The sequence below is a fragment of the Lepidochelys olivacea genome, assembly GCF_965140295.1.
Source record: "Lepidochelys olivacea isolate rLepOli2 genome assembly, chromosome: 2".
In the NCBI taxonomy this organism is placed as follows: Eukaryota; Metazoa; Chordata; order Testudines; family Cheloniidae; genus Lepidochelys; species Lepidochelys olivacea.
In genome coordinates, this window is record NC_140412.1 from 110,805,074 (window position 1) to 110,824,668 (window position 19,595).

General features: G+C 39.1%; 1 protein-coding gene across 5 annotated transcripts in view; it reads left to right on the forward strand.

Annotated features, from left to right (window-relative positions):
• KIF13A (kinesin family member 13A) overlaps positions 1–19,595 on the forward strand; it is a 203,206-nt gene that overhangs the window by 142,966 nt on the left and 40,645 nt on the right. For all 5 annotated transcript variants that reach the window (XM_084619470.1, XM_084619468.1, XM_084619471.1 and 2 more), the window contains exons 14-21: positions 1,441–1,571; positions 3,324–3,410; positions 3,519–3,685; positions 6,536–6,746; positions 12,085–12,247; positions 16,254–16,394; positions 18,088–18,237; positions 18,855–19,019. In XM_084619470.1, the coding sequence (XP_084475596.1) occupies positions 1,441–1,571; positions 3,324–3,410; positions 3,519–3,685; positions 6,536–6,746; positions 12,085–12,247; positions 16,254–16,394; positions 18,088–18,237; positions 18,855–19,019 (1,215 nt within the window). The remainder of the gene's footprint in view (positions 1–1,440; positions 1,572–3,323; positions 3,411–3,518; positions 3,686–6,535; positions 6,747–12,084; positions 12,248–16,253; positions 16,395–18,087; positions 18,238–18,854; positions 19,020–19,595) is intronic.

A 19,595-nucleotide genomic window follows, 5' to 3' on the forward strand; every position in this document is an offset into this window, starting at 1 on the left:
GCTTTAATGGCAGACTCTCCCTTTACAGTGTTTTCCAAGAACAAAAAATTAGTCTGCATCCTAAGTTTCTATCTAAGACAGTGTCTGAATTCCACATCAATCAAGGCATCAATCTCCAGTTTTTTTCCCCAAACCATGTCAGACCAGGTAAATTTTGCTTTCCATAATTTAGACAACAGGAGGGAACTAGTCTTCTATTTGGAAAGAACCAGATTATTTAGAAGATTCCCATACTGTTTCAATTGCCATCAGACCCAAAGGTACCACAGTTTCTACCCAGAGACTCTTGAGGTAGATTTCTGGATGTATTTTTTTCTTGTTATGAAGCTGCCAATATACAGCCCCCTTCTAGGGTATTAGCCCATTTCATGAAGTCTCTTTCTATCTCTATGGCATTACTCAAACACATCCTCTTTACTGAGATCTGCAAGGCTGCAGCTTGGACTTTAATACATACATTTTCCAAGCACTAAGCAGTTATTCATTCTTCTAGATGAGAAGCTGTGCTTGGGAATCCGGTCTTTTGTTCAGTGTTGGACTTGGCTCCAAAGCTCTCTCCTCCTCATGAGGCTTCTGCTCAGAAGTCACTTGAAGTGGCACACTCATAGGGACAGTACTAGAAGTAGTAAAGGTTACTCACTTTCGGCAGCAAATGTTCTTTGAGATGTGTGTCTCTATGGGTACTCCACAACTTGCCCTCCTTCCCCTCTGCTTCAGAGTTTCCTCTGTGTGACTTTATGGTGGAGAAGGAACTGAGGGCAGTGCATCTGCACAGCCCTATGTACCCTCGGAATATGGGGCACGAGGATGCGTAGTGCACATGCATGGGACAAACGGCCATTACTACCAAAATTCTTGGATCAAAGGCACGTGGGATGCAAGTGCATCTGAAATGGAGCACCTATAGGGGGACACAGTTGAAACGCCAGTTACTGCCCAAGATGAGTAACCTCTCAATTTGGGTCAGATTCTAAGAGACAAAAGCTATGGAACTTAGTTGACTAATACAGTATGCTTACCTCAGTTCTAGTTTGCCCAACTTTTGCAGCCCATGTTGTCCTCTCTTATGGACTACGGGACACAACTCATTTTCCTTACCATGTGCAGTAATGCATAGGCACCACAGAGACTTGTGAACATTTTAAATCAGAATTAAATTGTTTCTGTGGTGTTTAATGATTTATAGAACAAAACTACTAAGATGAAATGCTGCATAGAAGAATTGGTCAGTTGCCTCTTTTAGTCTTACCTCTGTCAGACCAGCATCATTTTTTGCTGTGTGGAAGTCCTCAGCGTAGGATTTCAGAGTGTTGGTTATATATTTTCCATTCTTGTTATGTTAATATTTTTGTTGTAAGTTGTATCTGATAAGTTAAGTTATATAAAGGGAAGCTGTTTTCTTGATTTTCATTGATATTTTATTAATAACCTTTGAAACAGGATCACACCAAGGTTGGTGCAGATACCTCTCAGGACATACAGCTGTTTGGTATAGGGATCCAACCAGAGCACTGTGAGATTGACATTGCATTAGATGGGGAAGTTTCTCTCACACCAAAAGAAAATGCAAGGTAAGGAAGTTCAGCACACTTGTCCCGTGAAATGTTTGCTTCTCATCACCAAAAGGTGCGTGCATTTTTATTTTACTATGTCACAAATACTGTGTGCTCTGGTCAACAGCCATTTTCAATACAGGTGATGTCAACGGAAACTGTAAGACACCAGGGACCTCCAGGCCAAAGAGGAAGTTTCCATGCTGGTTCTGGATAAACCATAATCAAGGATGTCTTGGAGACAAGGATGGGATCATTGTTTACGTAGATTCTGTGGAATAGGCCAGATGATAAAGATGTGCAGCTGCTGCTATTCTAACCTCTGGGATGGAATAGCAGCCTGTCGGTTGGTTGGATGGATGAATTCTACCCCTGTGAATTCACACTCTTAGGCTTTGTGAGAATAGATAAATTTCATCTGAAGGCCCCAATTATAATAATGCCCAGTAAATGTATGAATCCAGACTCTTTTCCCTCTTGTTTCTCTTACAGAGTTATAGGAACATTCCATTTATAGGCATTGTTTCTTCTTTGTTAGCATTTAAAGCTGTTCAACCTTGTAACATCACTTATGGCATGTGCAATAATTTCACACAAATATACTGCCTGTGATCTTACTGTTTAATTAATTTCACAGATATAGGCATTATAGGGTAAACAAAAGATGGAGGGATAATCTATTTTTCCAAACCCTATCTTCCGTGTGCTTTTTGTAGAGTACGTTTTAGCATGTATATCGCAGTGCTGCAGACTAATAATGTAAATTACAGAATTCCAGCTAGATGGTATTCAGATTTATGGTGATAGATATAGTACAAGGAGTTAGTAGTTTTCACTGGCAAGAACAGAGGAGCATGTCAGTGGAAAAAACATATAACCATGTTTTGTTTGTGACTGATCTGAAATGCTTAAGTAGTTGTTTCTGCGATGTTTATATCAGCATGAACTTTGTTACCAGAGTTACAACTTTAAACAGAATGAATTATTTCATATCTGACACTTAAGATATTTGTGATACAAAACTGAATTCAGAACTCTGAATCTGAAGGGACAATATTGCATTTCATCTAGGACATTACATTTTAGAGGGAAATACTATTTGATTTATTTTTCTGCTTTGAGCCACAGAAGCAAGAACCGAACAATTCCATCTCACTTTCTTATGAATAAAACTTAAATATAGATGACCCTAGATGCAAATGCCTTTTTTCAAAATTTTTCAAAAATAGAAACTTTTGACTAATAGAAGTCCAGTTTATCAAAAGAATTAAATTCAGTGATATAAGGGATATGTATAAATAAATTATATAATATCTGTGGTATGTATTAGCAATATTTACCATCTGTTAGACTAACCTGTTTCTTAGAGTTTTCCTTAGAAATGGCAAAATAACCATACATAAGCTTTTTCTAATAGGGTTTGAATGTAACTAGGTTCACAGACTGTTTACAATGAACAGTCTGTGACCCAGTTTCTGGAATGTGCATGTGTCTTTTTTTAACTACCAGCTATGAAACTAAAATGGAAGCCGTCTCCCCCTACTGTTTATAGTGCAGAGGTGCAGCAGTAGCAGTTTTTCAAAGGCAGTGGGAACTGATCTTTCATCAGCAACTTTTCACATTTACACTTTAATAAGAACTTTGTTAGTCTGTGTATGGTGTATTACATATGATCTTGTATAGGTGCGGAAAATAGACTTGATGAACTTGTAGGTATTTTCTATATATCATTTCTGTCATCTCACCAGAGTGGTCTTATTGTTCTTTTAGATCCTGTGTAAATGGCACACTGGTATGTACTTCCACTCAGCTGTGGCATGGAGATAGAATCCTATGGGGAAACAACCACTTTTTTAGGTAATTTTATATTCCTTGATTTCCTTCCACTCACACGTCTTATTTGCTTACCTATTTTCACTCTTGTTGTTTTTAAAATCTTAAGTCACTTTTAAATTTTTTAAATAGAATCAATCTGCCAAAGAGGAAGCGACGAGATTGGTTGAAAGACTTTGAAAAAGAAACCGTGTTAGCGGAACATGATTTGGATGCAACTAGTGAAGCTTCTTCAGAACCAGATTACAACTATGAATTTGCACAAATGGAAGTTATAATGAAAACTCTGAATAGTAATGGTAAGAGAATTGCCATATCAGGTGATGCACAAAGGTTGTTTGGGTCCAATTAAAAAAATCTGCTCAGATATATGTATTTAGGAGTTGCTGGAGCATATCCATTATCCATCTAGTCCAATATCCTCTCTGATAGAGGCCAATATTGGATGCTTCAGAGGAGGATGCAAGAAACACAGTCCTGGATAATTATAGAATAAACTGCCCAAAGGTGGAATTTCTTCCTGACCCCATCAATCGATGGTTAGCTCATGCCCTGAAACATCTTGTTTTTTATTTTTTCCACATTATTGTCCTATGTAATGTAACTGTAAATGATGATCATATAAATGTCTAATCCTTTTCTAAAACCTGGTAACTTTTGACCACAATTACTTGTGAATGTGAAAGTATGCTATAAATTTAACTTTGAAGTGTATTTTATGTCAATTTCATCCTTTCTCTTCCACCACACACAGTTGATGTGATACCATAACATTGTTAACAAGACAGTAGCGAAACCAGAACAGACATTTTGGCAAAATAATCAGCCAGCATGCTTTGACAGTTGTTCAGCTCACAGTATTTTATACAATCTCACTTATTAAAGTCTGTTAAAGGATGTCTCATGCAGAAGAATCTCAGTTTTTAGAACTGCTTGTATTGAAATATAAATGCTCAGATGCTATTTAATCCACTTTCTGCAGATATTGGAAATGTTACTTGAAATGAGAACTGTTGGCTTCCCAGATGTTACAAAGAATATTTTTCATACTGCTGTTTGTTCATGTAACAAATTTTAATGTTATCTATAGTAGCAGATGTCTGGGGAGATAGTTCATTCGATCTTGTTGGGGAACTCACTTTCTGGCATCAGTTAAATAATAGTCTTTGAGTAATTTAGCAAACCCTTGTCTCAATGATTCATCTTTAGAATTATTTCCTGTACATCCAAACACAATAGCATCTTTTTCATTTCTGCCATGCTTGTCCATTATCTTCTGCGTAATGTTTAATTTTTCAATCATTCTGTATAATTATGGTTTCGAAATATTTTAGAGATGCTATAAAAATTTGCAGATGTGAAGATAATTCTGATTGTATTATGCAAGTATTTAATATGATTATTATAGACAGGCAAATAAATAATTCAGCTTATATACTTCTATCAAAACTCCATTCAAGCAATAATCCTTTTTGCTCCAAAATGTATCTGGAAGTTAAAAATAACTAATCATTCTAATGCCAATACAAATTCTGGCTACTTGTTCATAGAGTCTACAACTTGTGACAATTTAAGCTATGTAGTATATCATTTAATGTCTTGTGAAATGTTTAATATTTACATTTACGAGTTTTTACTTTGCATTTCATAACTGTTATAATTGTGGTATCCCTATAATAAGTCTGTGTGCAAAGCATGAGTTCTTTTCTTCGAGCAACAGTGATAGGATTAAAATAGTAACTTGCAGTAGTTTTCAGTTTTTCCAAAGATATGCTGAGAAGACATATATCTTAAATTAATACCTTTAATGATGCTAAAAATGATGCAGATAAATTCAAACTATTATAGCAGATCACACGCAGCCCTCACCACTGTTATGTTCAGATGAAAAAATTGGGTTTTATAAAGAACTTTTCCTAGTTCGAAGAGTATATTAAAGTAACTTTACAAATAGTGGACCCGATTGTCCTCAATTAAATATATGGGGCTTTTCAGAATCTGTCCCACTAGTTTAAATATTAATTGAATTGTGAGCAGTCACCAAATGTAAAACTTTTGCCACATTTATCTATAAAAACATCAGAACTTTTTTTAAACTGAAAGTTGAGTATTGACAAGCATCTCTTTGCCTGACCAACACCTTGCAGAGTCTACCATACAGAGCCTCCATTTAACATGGCATCTTTAACAATGGCACGTCTCTCCATGCAGCACCGATATTGTATATGGGACCATAACAGGACTTGATATTTGGAGCAAAAGCAGGACCACTAGCATCTAAGGGCTTGTCTACGCAACCTCAGAGTTTGGGTTACAGGGGTGTGAACTGCACCACACACTAGTGTGCTGTGACTATGTTAATGCAAACTATGTATCTTTCAGTTTGTGTTCACATGATCTACATATGGCGGTTACAGCACAGCAAGCTAATTTATTGCTCAATAAAATCTTGACTTTAAGCTTCTCTTACTGCCAGTTCAGTTACTACATTTAGATCTTCAAAACTGAAATCAGCCCAGAGTTTATTGTACATTAGTGTGGAATGTACATATGGGACAGATTTAAAATTGACAATATGTGGCAATAATTTATTATAGAAGTTTATTCTCTTTCAGAACCATAAAGAAGTTCTAGGAAACGTACACAATCTAGAATGTGCTTTTAAAAAGAAAAACAATGTTTCTTTTCTTTCAGTGGTTGTTACTAACTGAAGTAGATCATTTGGTTGGTTTGCTTCAGTTTTCTTCCACCACCCTCCATCACATTTCCTCAGCAGCTAATACAGAGAAAGTGAAGTTTTCCTTTCCCTTCCTTCTTTGTCCTACTTCATTGCTCTTACTAATTCATCCCTTTCTCTATCCTCCCTCCCTCCTCCACCTCGGGAGGCTATAATATATTTTAAAACAACATAAAAAAATAATGGAACTAAATGTTTGTCAGCCATCACTCATCTCACTTTCTTTATATGCTATATTCCTTTCCTTTTGTATATTTATTTTGACTTTTGGATTGTAAGTTCTTTGGGGCAATGGCTGCATTTTTCTTTGCTTTTGGAAAGTACCTGGCAATTTTTGAATGCTACTGAAATATAAATAATATGACAGTAATTGAATTAAAATGTTGTGTTCGCTCATTTCATCCTTTTCTAGACCCAGTCCAAAATGTGGTGCGGGTTTTGGAGAAGCAGTACTTAGAAGAGAAGCAGAGTGCTCTTGAAGAGCAGAGGATAATGTATGAGCGTGAGCTCGAGCAACTCAGGCAGCAGCTTTCTCCAGAAAGGCAGCATCAGCACGGCAGTGACAGGCTCTCATATACAGCTCAGACTGCCCAGCAAAAAGTAAACATCTGGACAGAAGAGAGGTGAGAATACTGGAGTTAAAACCAATATGAATGAGAAATACAAAGGAGAGGGCTAAGGGATAGAAGGACATTGTTAAACCTGTCTTCAACCCAGTTAAATCCCACTTTTATTTCATTCAGAGCTCGATTCTGACCTCTACTGCAGTGTGGGGCTTCCCATTGGTTTGGTATGGTATCTCACATGCACCTTTGAGAGCAGAATTTTGCCCGAGTGGTGTGGTGACTTTTATTTTTCTCCCCATGAACTCTTCATAGAGCAGTTCAGATGCTATGCAAGTGTTACATTCATACAGTTTTAACATTCCCTGCATGTGTTGCTGACAGATTACTTGAGGGAGGGAGGGAAGGGGCAAATATGTCAGATCAAGCTTTGTCAAATATTACTGTGCCATTAGTGTACCCAACACTGTGAAAACACAGTCCATGCCCCAGGAATCTAACAATGTGTATCGAGCACAGAAAAAATTCAGAAACACAGGACGTGCACAAAAAATTAAAGGTTTACTCTTAGGTTGTGCAAACTTTTTAAAAATAAATAAATCTGCTTTTAGAACACGGTTGAAGGGCCTCACACAAAATGTGCATTTTGAGGAATGATTTTGAGTAGAGGCAGGTTGTTTAGTGTGCAAGGGAAACACAGGAGTTCCAATCATAAGGGATGGTGTGGAAAAACACAGACAAAACATGGGTGAAAGACTCACAAGGGACTTTTGGGAGGGAGATTTGGAAGGAGAGCTTAAGAAGTCGGAGAAGGAGTAGGAGGAGGAAGTGCACCGAGTTTAGGAAGGGGTAGGGATGTATATTGAAGATGACAGAAGCTTGTTGATGTAGGAGGTGAGAGGAAGCTATTGGACTCACAGAGGGGAGTGATAAGATTTTCAGCAGCTGCATTTTGTTGTAAACAAAGTTATATTTTGTTCGGGGTTCTGTGATTCGTCCAACAGAAGGAGTGGCTGAATGGACTACTTGTTTTTTGTCCAACTCTGTTTTCTGTGAATGTTTATTTGCATTGTACGACAGAGACTTCATTGTTCACTCATCTCTTTTTTTATAAATGGTGACTTTGAGCACTCCTTTCTATCTTGGTGTATTTCCACTTCCTCCATAAAAAGTCAATGTAAAACAAAAGTCTAAACAGAGTAAGCCAAAATTGTCTTGCCTCATTCAGACCCAGAATGTAGGAAACAGAAAATAGAATCAAGATCTAATCCTGTAAAACCATGCATTTTGTGTTAGTTTTTGTGCAAGCCTTGCTTTCAGCGTTCACAAAGTCTGCCAAACTGGGCTTGAAAAAAATCTGCTCGTCTATTCACCAGTGATAACTAGAAAGATTTCACAAGCAAGGAGGGAAAACTGTAGTATTTCAGTTTTAATTAAAAATTGTTTCTAGCTCTTAGAGATGTAACGAGAACCATCCTAATGTGAACTGAATGCAAAGTGATGCAGTCTCATCTTCCTGAGTTTGCAGACAAAGCTCTAGTACTTTTATAGCTTCTTGCCGCTTTGCAAAGTAGCAGATTGAAATTAATAGGCCTCTGGTCAGATTCACTGTTGCTCTTCATAACTGCCTTGTGAACAGTATTGAAGCTGTCAAAAAAAAAAAAAATCACATAATTGATACGGTACCACTGCTTTGGAAAGGCTATGAGCAGCAGCATAGGTAAGAACTGGAGTCACTCACAAGGGAGCCACTCACAAAATAGGTGGGAGGGAGGGGTAGAGCAATAGAGACGTTTTCCCCCCTTCTTACACCTTACAGCAGCCAGAATGCTCTGGAGCAGGAGAATGGACAGAAAACTAGAATGGATGACAATATCTTCTAGCTTCAGGCTGATATGAAAAGATGAAGCCCCCAAGCAAGAAATGGGGTGGGCATGCCAGCACTCACCCTCTGTACAGCAACTGTTGGGGGAGTTTGGGAGGAATGGGCCTTCAAACAAGAACGTTGTCCTTGAATTTCACTGGTGGGAATCCCACCCTCATAGCTGAGGTCTCTAGGTCCTACTGCAACATAAAAACACCACCACCATCCATGGCAATTACGCATCTGATAAAAATTGAGTCCTATCAAATTATTTTAATGAGTAAAAGGTATCCTGCAAGAAATAGTGAACATTTCCAGTCCTGCAGAATATTTTCTTAGACTTAATTTTTTGAGCTCTAAAGGAGGCTCAGGTTTGAAGAGTGGGGAAAGGTCCATGTGTTGGAAAGAGAAATCAAGAGAAGTCAGTGGGGAATGTTTAGTGTTAATTAGGCGGTAAAGGCACAACAGTATTTTGAGGGGGAAGAGGGCATCTACTGACCACGTGATGGGAAGTATGGAAAACATACTTCATATTCTAGGGCACACTACCATCTGTTCAGTTTGAGGGGCAAGGTGTAGCAGACCTTAGTGACTGGACTTGCATGGAACGTGACTGGTGTGTATTATAGGGCACGTTCCAAGTGCCACTGTAGTTAAGGGTTAGCTGCTGTTTGTTTTAAAACCAACGTCTTTCAAGACTCTATATCCAGATGGGATTTGCTTTTGTTTGTATCCAAATGGAACTTGGCATGCATACGTTGTATAGTAAAAACACCAAAATCCCAGCTGAAACTTATTTTGTTCGCTTCAGTTTCTGTGGCATGTTTTTGTGGTGCCCTAAGTACATTCCCACAACTACACAAAGAAAACAAGAATTAAAATATACAAAAAATCATGAAAACTCCCCACACTAATAATTGGCTGAGGTAACAGCCCCACCTAGCTACACTATGCTTGTCACCCATTCCTTCTCCAAAAGCCTGAGGAAAAGAAATTGGCTTTTTAGCATTTCCAGAAAGTTGTTAAATTCAGGCTCTACTTGGACCAAGAAAGGGAGCCAATGACTTCTCCTGGAAAGAGTCTTACCATCCTCCCTCCCTTTTTAAATTAGTAACCTGTTAGCTTGAGCACATCTGCTGATCTGACATGAGGAAGCATCACACAGGGAGAAAAGGGAGTGTATTTTATATAGCCAGACCCCATGCCATTTAGAGCATTTATAGATCAAAAACACATTCAATTCCACATGGAAGCCAGCAGTACAACAGAGCTCGCATGTAACATGCTCTCGGAACAGAGCACTGCTTAGTGAATAAGTATCTGCTCTAGCTTCAGCTTCCTGACGATCCCACAATATGTGTCTCAGTAGAATGCATTATTGCCATCTAATCTCAAATTGCTGATAGTATGGATAACGGTAGTAAGAGGGAGGGGGAAAGGAGTTTCCCTCTTTGCCCCGGAGCAGGTGGCAGGGGGAATAGGTGGCTGGAGGAGGAAAGGAAGCAGTCTTGGACACAGCTGCTGCCTGAGTATCTGGCCTCTAACAAGGTCCCACTTGTATTGTAGAGCTGAGCCAGATAGGAAATAGGCACTAAGCTTGGTACTTTAGAATAGTAAAGATACCACAAAGCAGGCCGCCTCGCTAATCCTACCAATGGTCTTATCCCTTTCTGTTCAACTTGTACATAATTTTGTGTTACCTTGCATGAGAGAGCTTTCAGAGCAGAAAAACAATTGCCCAGAACTACTGTCTGGAACTCCACTCAAAGAAGAAAAGTGTAGCCACTCAAGAGAAGTTCCTGCTAGGGACTACACGCATGACAACAATATGGCATGGTCTGTGGTATTTAAGGCATCTGACCAATCTAAAAGAGTAGAAAAAAAATATCCATTCAGCCAAACTCTGCCTATATGTACATGCCCCACAGAACAAGCTTGCCACTCCTCCCAAACGTGTCTCTAATACTCTATAATTGATTTTCGTAGGATTGTGTGTGTATGTGTATGTATGGTGACAAGATGGCCAATGTTAGTATGGTGGGTCCTGCACTTTTCTTGGCAGGGGGCTAAGACGCCACCCCTTACCACTGCTCTTGGGACTCTGAGGTCCCCGATAGAGGCCCGGGAAGGTGACAGAGGAGGGAAGTGGGGGAGGGGTCTGGGTTTTCTCCTCACTCTGAGCCCCAGCCCCTCTCAACCCCTGCGGGTTCTTACCCTCTTTCCCCTTGGGTGGGGAACCTTCGGTCCTCAAACGCTGGGGGAGGTGGTCTCCCTCCCCTGCTGGGGCAGGGTCTCCCTTACTTCAGTTCGCTGGTTTTTCAAATCTTACAACACCTCCAACCTCCAGTCCTCTCTCCTTCCTCCTCTTCCCCTGACTGCCTGAAGCAGGGGGGTTTATTAGGTTCCTGACAGGGCTTAATTGACTACAGGTGCTCCAATTTAACCTGTAGCAACCCTCCCTAGTCTACAGGGAACCATGCCTTAATTAGCCTAGGGCTTATATATTTCCCCTGTACCATTCTACCACTGCTCCCTGGCCCTCCTATATCACTATATATATATACACATACAGACAGACATATGTGTATATATGTAGTCTGGAGACTAAGGAATCTTAGGTTTAATTATGGATTTTATGCAAGAAATTATGGGATATGATGTACTCCCTTGTAAGTCCTGCTGCGCATCTGGGATGTGCAGACCCCTTAAACAAGGCAGAAATGATTGGGCTGCTCTCTCTATTACCCAAAGAATAAACATGTAAAACTTAAAAAATTAATGTTGGGGATCCTACATTAGGAGAGTCTAGACTTGCATCATAGGGAGGAGCACCATATGCAGGTTGTTGCTGCCAGTTTTCATATTAGATTAGGTTTGTTCAAACAGGTCTGGGAACCCTTTTTGGAATTCATACAAAGGGTGTTAACCTGCACACATTGCTCCAGTTGTTAATTTGTGCAAGTATTTTTTAACTATAGGGTGCATTTGATATGTGGAACATATGATGTTTTATACTAGGGATGGCTAGTATAGTGGGCCATGGAATCCTACAGCACAGTAGGGCCCCCCAGCTAGCCTTATCTTTTTAATAAGAAGGTGTAGACACAGGTGGTAGGTTCCAGCATGTAGTTGTATAAAGATGAAGCATCTTATGCTGGGGCTGGTAGTCTCATCTGGGGCCACACCTCCAGATGAAAGGGAAAGACAGATGGCGGTGTATTTTATTGCTTCAAAATTAAGAGCAGCCTTCAGGCTCCTAGCAAATTACCAATAAAGCAATTCCTCTGTAAATGTGACTTTTAGCTGGGAAAAGTTTGGGTGTAATTGCTCTAGGCTTTCCTCCATAGCTGTATGTTTTTCATATGCTAAGATTTTTCTCAATAAAATGATGTATAAGACACATTTAGTGTTAGTACAGCATTTCTTTGCAGATTTGTTTAAGAACAAAAGGACTTGACTAGCAATTCTGTTTGTGACCTTCCAATAATAAAAATAGGTTTCCTTCTATTTTTAATGTTATCTGCTGCACTACAGGGATGAATTGTTCCGGCAGAGCCTGGCTAAACTTAGAGAGCAAATAGTAAAGGCCAACACGCTGGTGAGAGAAGCAAACTTCTTAGCAGAAGAAATGAACAAGCTAACTGATTATCAAGTGACACTTCAGATCCCTGCTGCAAACCTCAGTGCCAACAGAAAGGTAAAAAGAGCTAATCTCAGAAAGATGGAATTATTTTATTGTCCTGACCATGCAGGAAGAAATATGAGATGCAGTGTTTGTTGTTTAACTAGGCCCCAATTTTACTCATCTAACATCTGAGAATACCTGGCAATCAGTTGTACAGTGCAGGTCATCATTCTTTTGTTAATAATTTCCATTTATCTGGGAGTGCTGCTGTCAGCCCTCACCTTTCCCAACCCACTCCCAGCCAGCCCGTTGTTGAGACCCTAACGGTCTCCTCTTGTATGAGAGTTAAGGAGGACTGGAAAAGGGGGAGGGAGTTGGCTCCCCACTGTATCAACCCCACCCTTTTTCAATCTTCCTTAGATGATTCCTCCCCCTAAATCTTATTCAGCTCCTGTTTATCAGTGAACTGTATTCCCTGTACAACAAGTACCTGCTAGCTACTGAGTTTCAACATTTTGACTAGTGCTGTCGATTAATCTCAGTTAAGTCACGGTATTAACTCAAAAAAATTAATCGTGATTAATCTCAGTTTTAATGATACTGTTAAACAATAGAATACCAATTGAAATTTATTAAATATTTTGGATGTTTTTCTACATTTTCATATATATCTTGTATTCAGTGTTGAAATAGTATTTTTCAATTCACCTCATACAAGTACTGTAGTGCAATATTTTTATCGTGAAAATGCAACTTACAAATGTAGCATTTTTTATTACATAACTGCACTCAAAAAAAACCCAAAAAAACAATGTAAAACTTCAGAACCTACAAGTCCACTCAGTCCTACTTCTTGTTCAGCCAATCATAGAATATCAGGGTTGGAAGGGACCTCAAGAGGTCATCTAGTCCAACTCCCTTCTTTACCTTTACAAGAGATAATGCTTCCCACTTCTCACTTTCTGTTGACATTGTAAATAAGAACAGGCATTTGCATGCAACTTTTATAGCCGACATTGCAAGGTATTTACATGCCAGATATGTTAAACATTCATATGCCCCTTCATGCTTCAATCACCATTCCAGAGGACATGCTTCCATGCTGATGATGCTCGTTAAAAAAATAATGCATTAAATAAATTTGAGATTGAACTCCTTGGGGGAGAACTGTATGTCCCCTGCTCTGTTTTACCCACATTCTGCCATATATTTGATATTATGGCAGTCTCGGGTGACAATCCAGTACATGTTCATTTTAAGAACACTTTCACTGCAGATTTCACAAAACACAAAGAAGGTACCAATGTGAGATTTCTAAAGATAGCTACAGCACTCGACCCAAGGTTTAAGAATCTGAGGCCTTGGCTACACTTGTGAGTTACAGCGCAATAAAGCCGCCCAGAGCGTTGTACCTCACTCCCCGTCCACACCGGCAAGGCACGTACAGCACTGTGTCTCCACAGCTACAGCGCTGCTGGTACTCCACCTCCCCAAGAGGATTAACAGCTGTTGCACATTGGCTGAGACACTCCAGCTCCAGTGTAAACAGGGAGTAATGTTATTACACACTGATTGATTGACCTCCGGAAACTCCCCATAATCCTTTTAACTGAAGCGTCCTCTCTTGTTTTGTTGTGAACTCCGGCCGAGAAAGTGTCATTTCAAAGCTCCGTTTGGGGGGCTGCTTATCAAAAAAACAAACACAGCTACTGTTTGCTTTGAATGAGTGAGAGGTAGGCAGGGGGGCTCTGTTTGGAGTGCTGACACCTAATGTTTGCTTGTAAAGAGAGGCGACGTGGGGGTGGGAAGGGGGTTGGGGTCCATTTCGGTGAGCGGCTGCTTTTCTCGCCTATGATTAAAAAAGAAACAGCTGCAGTTTGCTTTCAGTGAGTGAGAGGGAGGGGGGTCTGTACTTACAAGACAGCATGCTGACACACTCTCAGCCCCCCAAAAACCCACTCTCTCTCCCCACACTGCCTGTCACACCCCACCCCACCCCCATTTGAAAAGCACGTTGCAGCCACTTGAATGCTGGGATAGCTGCCCATAATGCACCGCTCCCAATGCAGCTGCAAATGTGGCCCCGACAGTGCGCTGGCAGCTGGCAGTGTGGACAGACTGCAGCTCTTTCCCTACTCAGCTGTACGAAAGCGGGTTTAACTCACAGCACTGTACATCTGTAATGCCTTCCAAAATCTGAGAAGGACGAGGTGTGAAGTATGCTTTCAGAAGTCTTAAAAGAGCAACATTCTGATGTGGAAACTACAGAACCCAAACCACCAAAAAATAAAATCAACCTTCTGCTGGTGGCATCTGACTCAGATAATGAAAATAAATATTTATTGATCCGCACTGCTTTGTATGGTTATCGAGCAGAACCCGTCATCAGCATGGACTTATGTCCCGTGGAATGGTGGTTGAAGCATGAAGGGACATATGAATCTTTAGCACATCTGGCATATAAATATCTTGCAACGCCAGTTACAACCGTGTCATGAGAATGCCTGTTCTCATTTTCAGGTGACATTGTAAACAAGAAGCGGGCACCATAATTTCCTGCAAATATAAGCAAGCTTGTTTGTCTAAGCGATTAGCTGAACAAGTAGGACTGAGTGGACGTGCAGGCTTTAAAATTTTACATTGTCTTATTTTTGAATGCAGGTTTTTTGTACATAATTCAAATATTTGTAAGTTCAACTTTCATGATAGAGATTTCACTACAATGCTTGTATTAGGTGAATTGAAAAAAACTGTTTCTATAGTTTTGTTACAGTGCAAGTACTTGTAATAAAAAATAAATATAAAATGAACACTGTACACTTTATTCTGTGGTTTAGTTGAAATCAGTATATATGAAAATGTAGAAAACATCCAAAAATATTCAAATAAATGGTATTCTATTATTGTTTAACAGTGTGATTAATCGTGATTAATTTTTTTAATTGCTTTACAGACCTAATCTTGACCTATCATCCTTTCCTACCTCACTGGGTCCCTTACTTGCTGTGGGGAAGGCAAAAAAACACCCCACCTCAGCCAATCTGGGGGTGAGGGAAAAACTCCGTCCCAGCTGCAAAAAAAAAAACACAACTAGTGCAAGCCCACAGGAGATCACAAAACCTAGTCCTACTACAACCCCATGGGAGAGAACGTGGGTACTGCTGATATTGTGATTGGGAGAGAGAGAGTGAGTTCTTTCTGGAATTCTTGAGTACAGGTACCCTCCCCTTCCTCCAGTACACATGGCGAGTCAGTACCACTATCTGCTCTGGCCACTTCCTGGTCCCCCCAGCGTGGCTCTGGTAGGTCCGTTGCCCTGGCCCCTCCCTCGTAACCCAGATGCAGGTAGGACCCATAAAGGAGCGCTGTCCTCTTTTTCCGTGCTGCCCAGGCAGAGTCATCACAATCAATTGCGGTGAGCACACTTTCATTTTAAAAGGAAGTCATTATCATGTTTAGGTCCAAAACTTAGTCATTTAAAGTTAATAGTAGGTGGAGCATGGACATTTACTGCTTAATATGTGGAGAGTAAATAGTTTTAAAAATAACAGAGCAACATTAATTATAGCTCCTATAACTTTCTTTTACCAGTATCCTTCCATCCATGCATGCACAGCATGGGAGCTGATGACACTTGTTCTGTTTTCTTGCTGTGCTGCCTAAGTAGAGTTCCTTGCTTTTTAAATTCAAATTGGGAAGTTTTAAAAAAAACAACAACACTTTTTTGAGCCTATGTGATACTGTCTTTACAAAACTTAAAATAACCTATTTAGTCTTTTAAGAGGCTTATTGACATTTGAGATATATAGTAAAATCTACTGCTGTCATTATCACTTGAATTTATGAGAGATCATTTTTATTTAACACACGTACATAAAAAATAAGTTATTTGAGAAAGACAAAGGGAAATAGCCACTGGATCTTCACAGCACTACATGCCGAGTTAGAGGGCAGAATATAAAAGGGAGCCATGTACTCTATATTTTAGAACTCTTTGAGAATATAATTTGAGTGAGGAGTTTAAATATTTTGAAGTACAAATTTCTGTGCAGTCAATAATTATTATTCTCTGACTCAGAGGGGGGCAATAGTAAGTGAGCCAGCTATTCAAGTAAGAAGAAAAGGAAAAGGTACTCAAGTGTGGACTATTGAAAAACTGGAGAACAAATTGATTGACATGAGAGACCTATATCAAGAATGGAAGGAGAAAGTTCCTGAGGTATTTAAAATACATTTAAAAATGTCAAAATGTATGTATATGTCTGTATCTTTACAGGTTCAGTACAAAGAATGTAAATATGTGTACATAAACCGGTATGTACAAATACTGTACTTTGGTGAAGAAGAATTTTCTGCATGAGTTGTTGGTGGAATTGTGAACAATACTGAAATGCAGAATGTACATTACAATGCATAATAAAAAATAGGCTCCTCATTCTGCCCTCATATACGCACATTACACTTTTATTGACATAATTCCAATTAACATGACGCCAGTGGAATTCGCACAAGTATTTGAGAACAGAATTTGGTCCTAGAACTTAAAATTCGCTACTCTTTCCCTTGTGTATTTTTTGTACATGTTAACTTCAAAGCCCTAAGTAGAGTTGGTATTTGGTTAGAATTAAAATATCAAGTTGGCCATAAGTGTAAAAATATTCATAATGCTTATATATAAATATCATGCCTATATGTAATCATATTAGTCCTTGCCTCATTATACCTTGCAAGAGAATGAAATAGGATTTGGTTGTTCAAGAGTGTGCCCATTAAATTGCCAGGTAGGAATACATCAGCAGCATGTTATTACATGGCTGATATGGGGAGCACAAATTATTCTGACTCTCACAGTCTACGTGGAGCATTATTCTCATAACAGTTTGAGCAATCACTTGGCTTCTGTGTGCATTATTTCTTCTTTGGACAGGATGAGAAGAAATACCTTCTTTCAAATCATGTTTGTATTGTGGGTCTGATCCTGCACGCATTGAAGTCAATGGGCCGTTGATTTCATTGAGCACAGGAGTGCTAAAATGTACATCCTTAAGTATTAAAAGTACATCTCTTGGTTGTACTAGTCTTTTTTCTTGGGCATGAATGATCTTTCCTGGAAGTATGTAGTGCCCTATATGCTGTAATAGTACTACTGTGGTTCAAATGTTTGGGTTTGGAAAAGGAGAGGAAGAGGCAGGCAAAGAGGAGGAGCAGGATACGGGGTTCTCATGCATCCACAGAGCAGTATACATCTCTGTGGGGATTCCTAGCTAGATACTTTGAGGCGGAGCCAGATGATCTGCTGCCATGCATGGGGTGTTTGTATTTAAAACAAACACCCCATGTTTCAGTGAAAGGAGTGAAAGGAGATTATTTCAGCCATGTAGCAGTATGGAAGCAGCTCCAGACCTGGGGGAGATTCCTCCTTGAGTGCTCTCTTAGCGCCTCTTGCTCTTGCAGTGTTCCTCAGAATCCAGTCCATATATCTAACTGGGTATTGGGAAAATAATTTGATTCTTTCTTTTTAAAGACCAGTTTCAGATGAGATATAAGGAGGTGCAACTCCTTGAAGTTCTTGGAATTGCACTGATTTAGAACAGGGTCTGAATTTTGCTGAAGCTCTTTCAAAATGTAGGTCATATATTTTATTATTTTTATGAGTGAAACTAAATTATTTAACGATCCCCATCCCAAAGATCTTATTTGAATTTTGTGGTGAGCTTCACATCTAAATGTAGGTGTGGTGTGATGACTGAGAGAGAAACATCAGTGGAGTGGGGTGGGGTGACTAAGGGTAAAGGTCACAGAATAAAGAATATCGGTTTGTTTGGTTTGGGTTTTTGCGCATTTTGATAGTTCCACTAAGTTTACAACTTTTAAAAAGTAATTAATGTACCTTTTTAAAAAAAACAAAACAGATAAGGAAGCCCATTGGTAAAAAAGGTGACCCTTTCTATGAAGCACAAGAGAACCATATCTTAATTGGAGTAGCAAATGTCTTTTTGGAGTGCCTTTTCTATGATGTTAAACTTCAATATGCGGTGCCAATCATCAGCCAGCAGGGGGAGGTAAGGCTAAATAGAATCTTAATATATTGGTAATGTATAATGTATTGCAAGTGGAAAGAGGGAGTGAAATTAGTTCTGGGTTTGTAATCTGTTTTATAGGTAGATACCTCGCACTAAAATTTTGACTAACCTAAATGTTGAATTTTTTTTAATTTTTATAATATTGAGTCTTTTTTGTACCTTTAAATATGCAATCAGCAAAAAACTATTCATTTTATGGCTAAGAAAATTTGTTCGACTAAAAACGTAAAATGCATTTTGTGATGGTAATTTGGCAGACAAGTAATAAAAGGTCAGAGATTAAGGCCCCCTCAGCTCTTTACAAAATTTCTTTAACCCCAATTAAAATTCAGCCACAAATCCACTACAGTAATGTCCCTAAGTACTTTTACTGTTGTGTGTGAATTGAAAAGTTGAATAGTGGGATAAATGTATCTTGCATTCATTTCCTCCATATTCTCTTCCTTTTATTTTTCCTTGTGGTATTATTTCCCTTCTGTTCTATTTCATTTCAGTTCCACTGCTTGTTGCCTGCTCCCTGCTCTCCCCTTTGAAGTTAGATATTATACAATGTTCTAATGTTCTTTGAACATAAGTACTTAGTATTTGTGCTTCAGGTTGCAGGACGGCTGCATGTTGAAGTGATGCGAGTCACTGGTGTTGTTCCAGAACGTGTACCAGAAGGGGATGACTCTTCTGAGAACTCCAGTGAGAGCGGAAGCCTGGAAATCATGGACAGCAATGGAGAAATTATTCACAGAGCAAAAAAGCTCACCTGCAGGGTAAGTAGGAGACAATCTGTTAGTTGAGACATTTTTTTAAAAAACAAATGTATTGTTACAATCCAATCTAAATATTAAATTTTGCAGGACTTGATTGTTTAAGATGTTGTTAATAGGAAAGAGACTCATCTCTTCCACTCTGATTCAGATGTAGTCCAGATTAGTAGTGATCAAAACTGATTACCATTGAATGATTGTGAATTGAGTGGTTTAAATTCAGTTTCTAGTGGACACAGGTCCACACCACAAATACTGACATCCCAAGAGATGGCAGTCACAGAAGAGGTGATCCTTGCATTTCAGGGTTGATTTGTCAAGTAGAGAAGTTTTCGTGGCTGTTTATGCTCTGTGGTTAGAGACTATTTCAATCTCAGCTGCCATCAGTTCAATCCCTTCAAAAATAATTGTGTGTATATATAGTTTTAAAATGTAAACTTACATATTCAATTTTGGGAGCCTAGCATTTTACACGATCAAAAACGTAGATCTAGGTCTGCAAGTTAAATACTTAAACACTCTGCAGACACATGCATCTGAGTTTTTGCATATGCAAAACTGCAGGCTTCCAGAATAGAT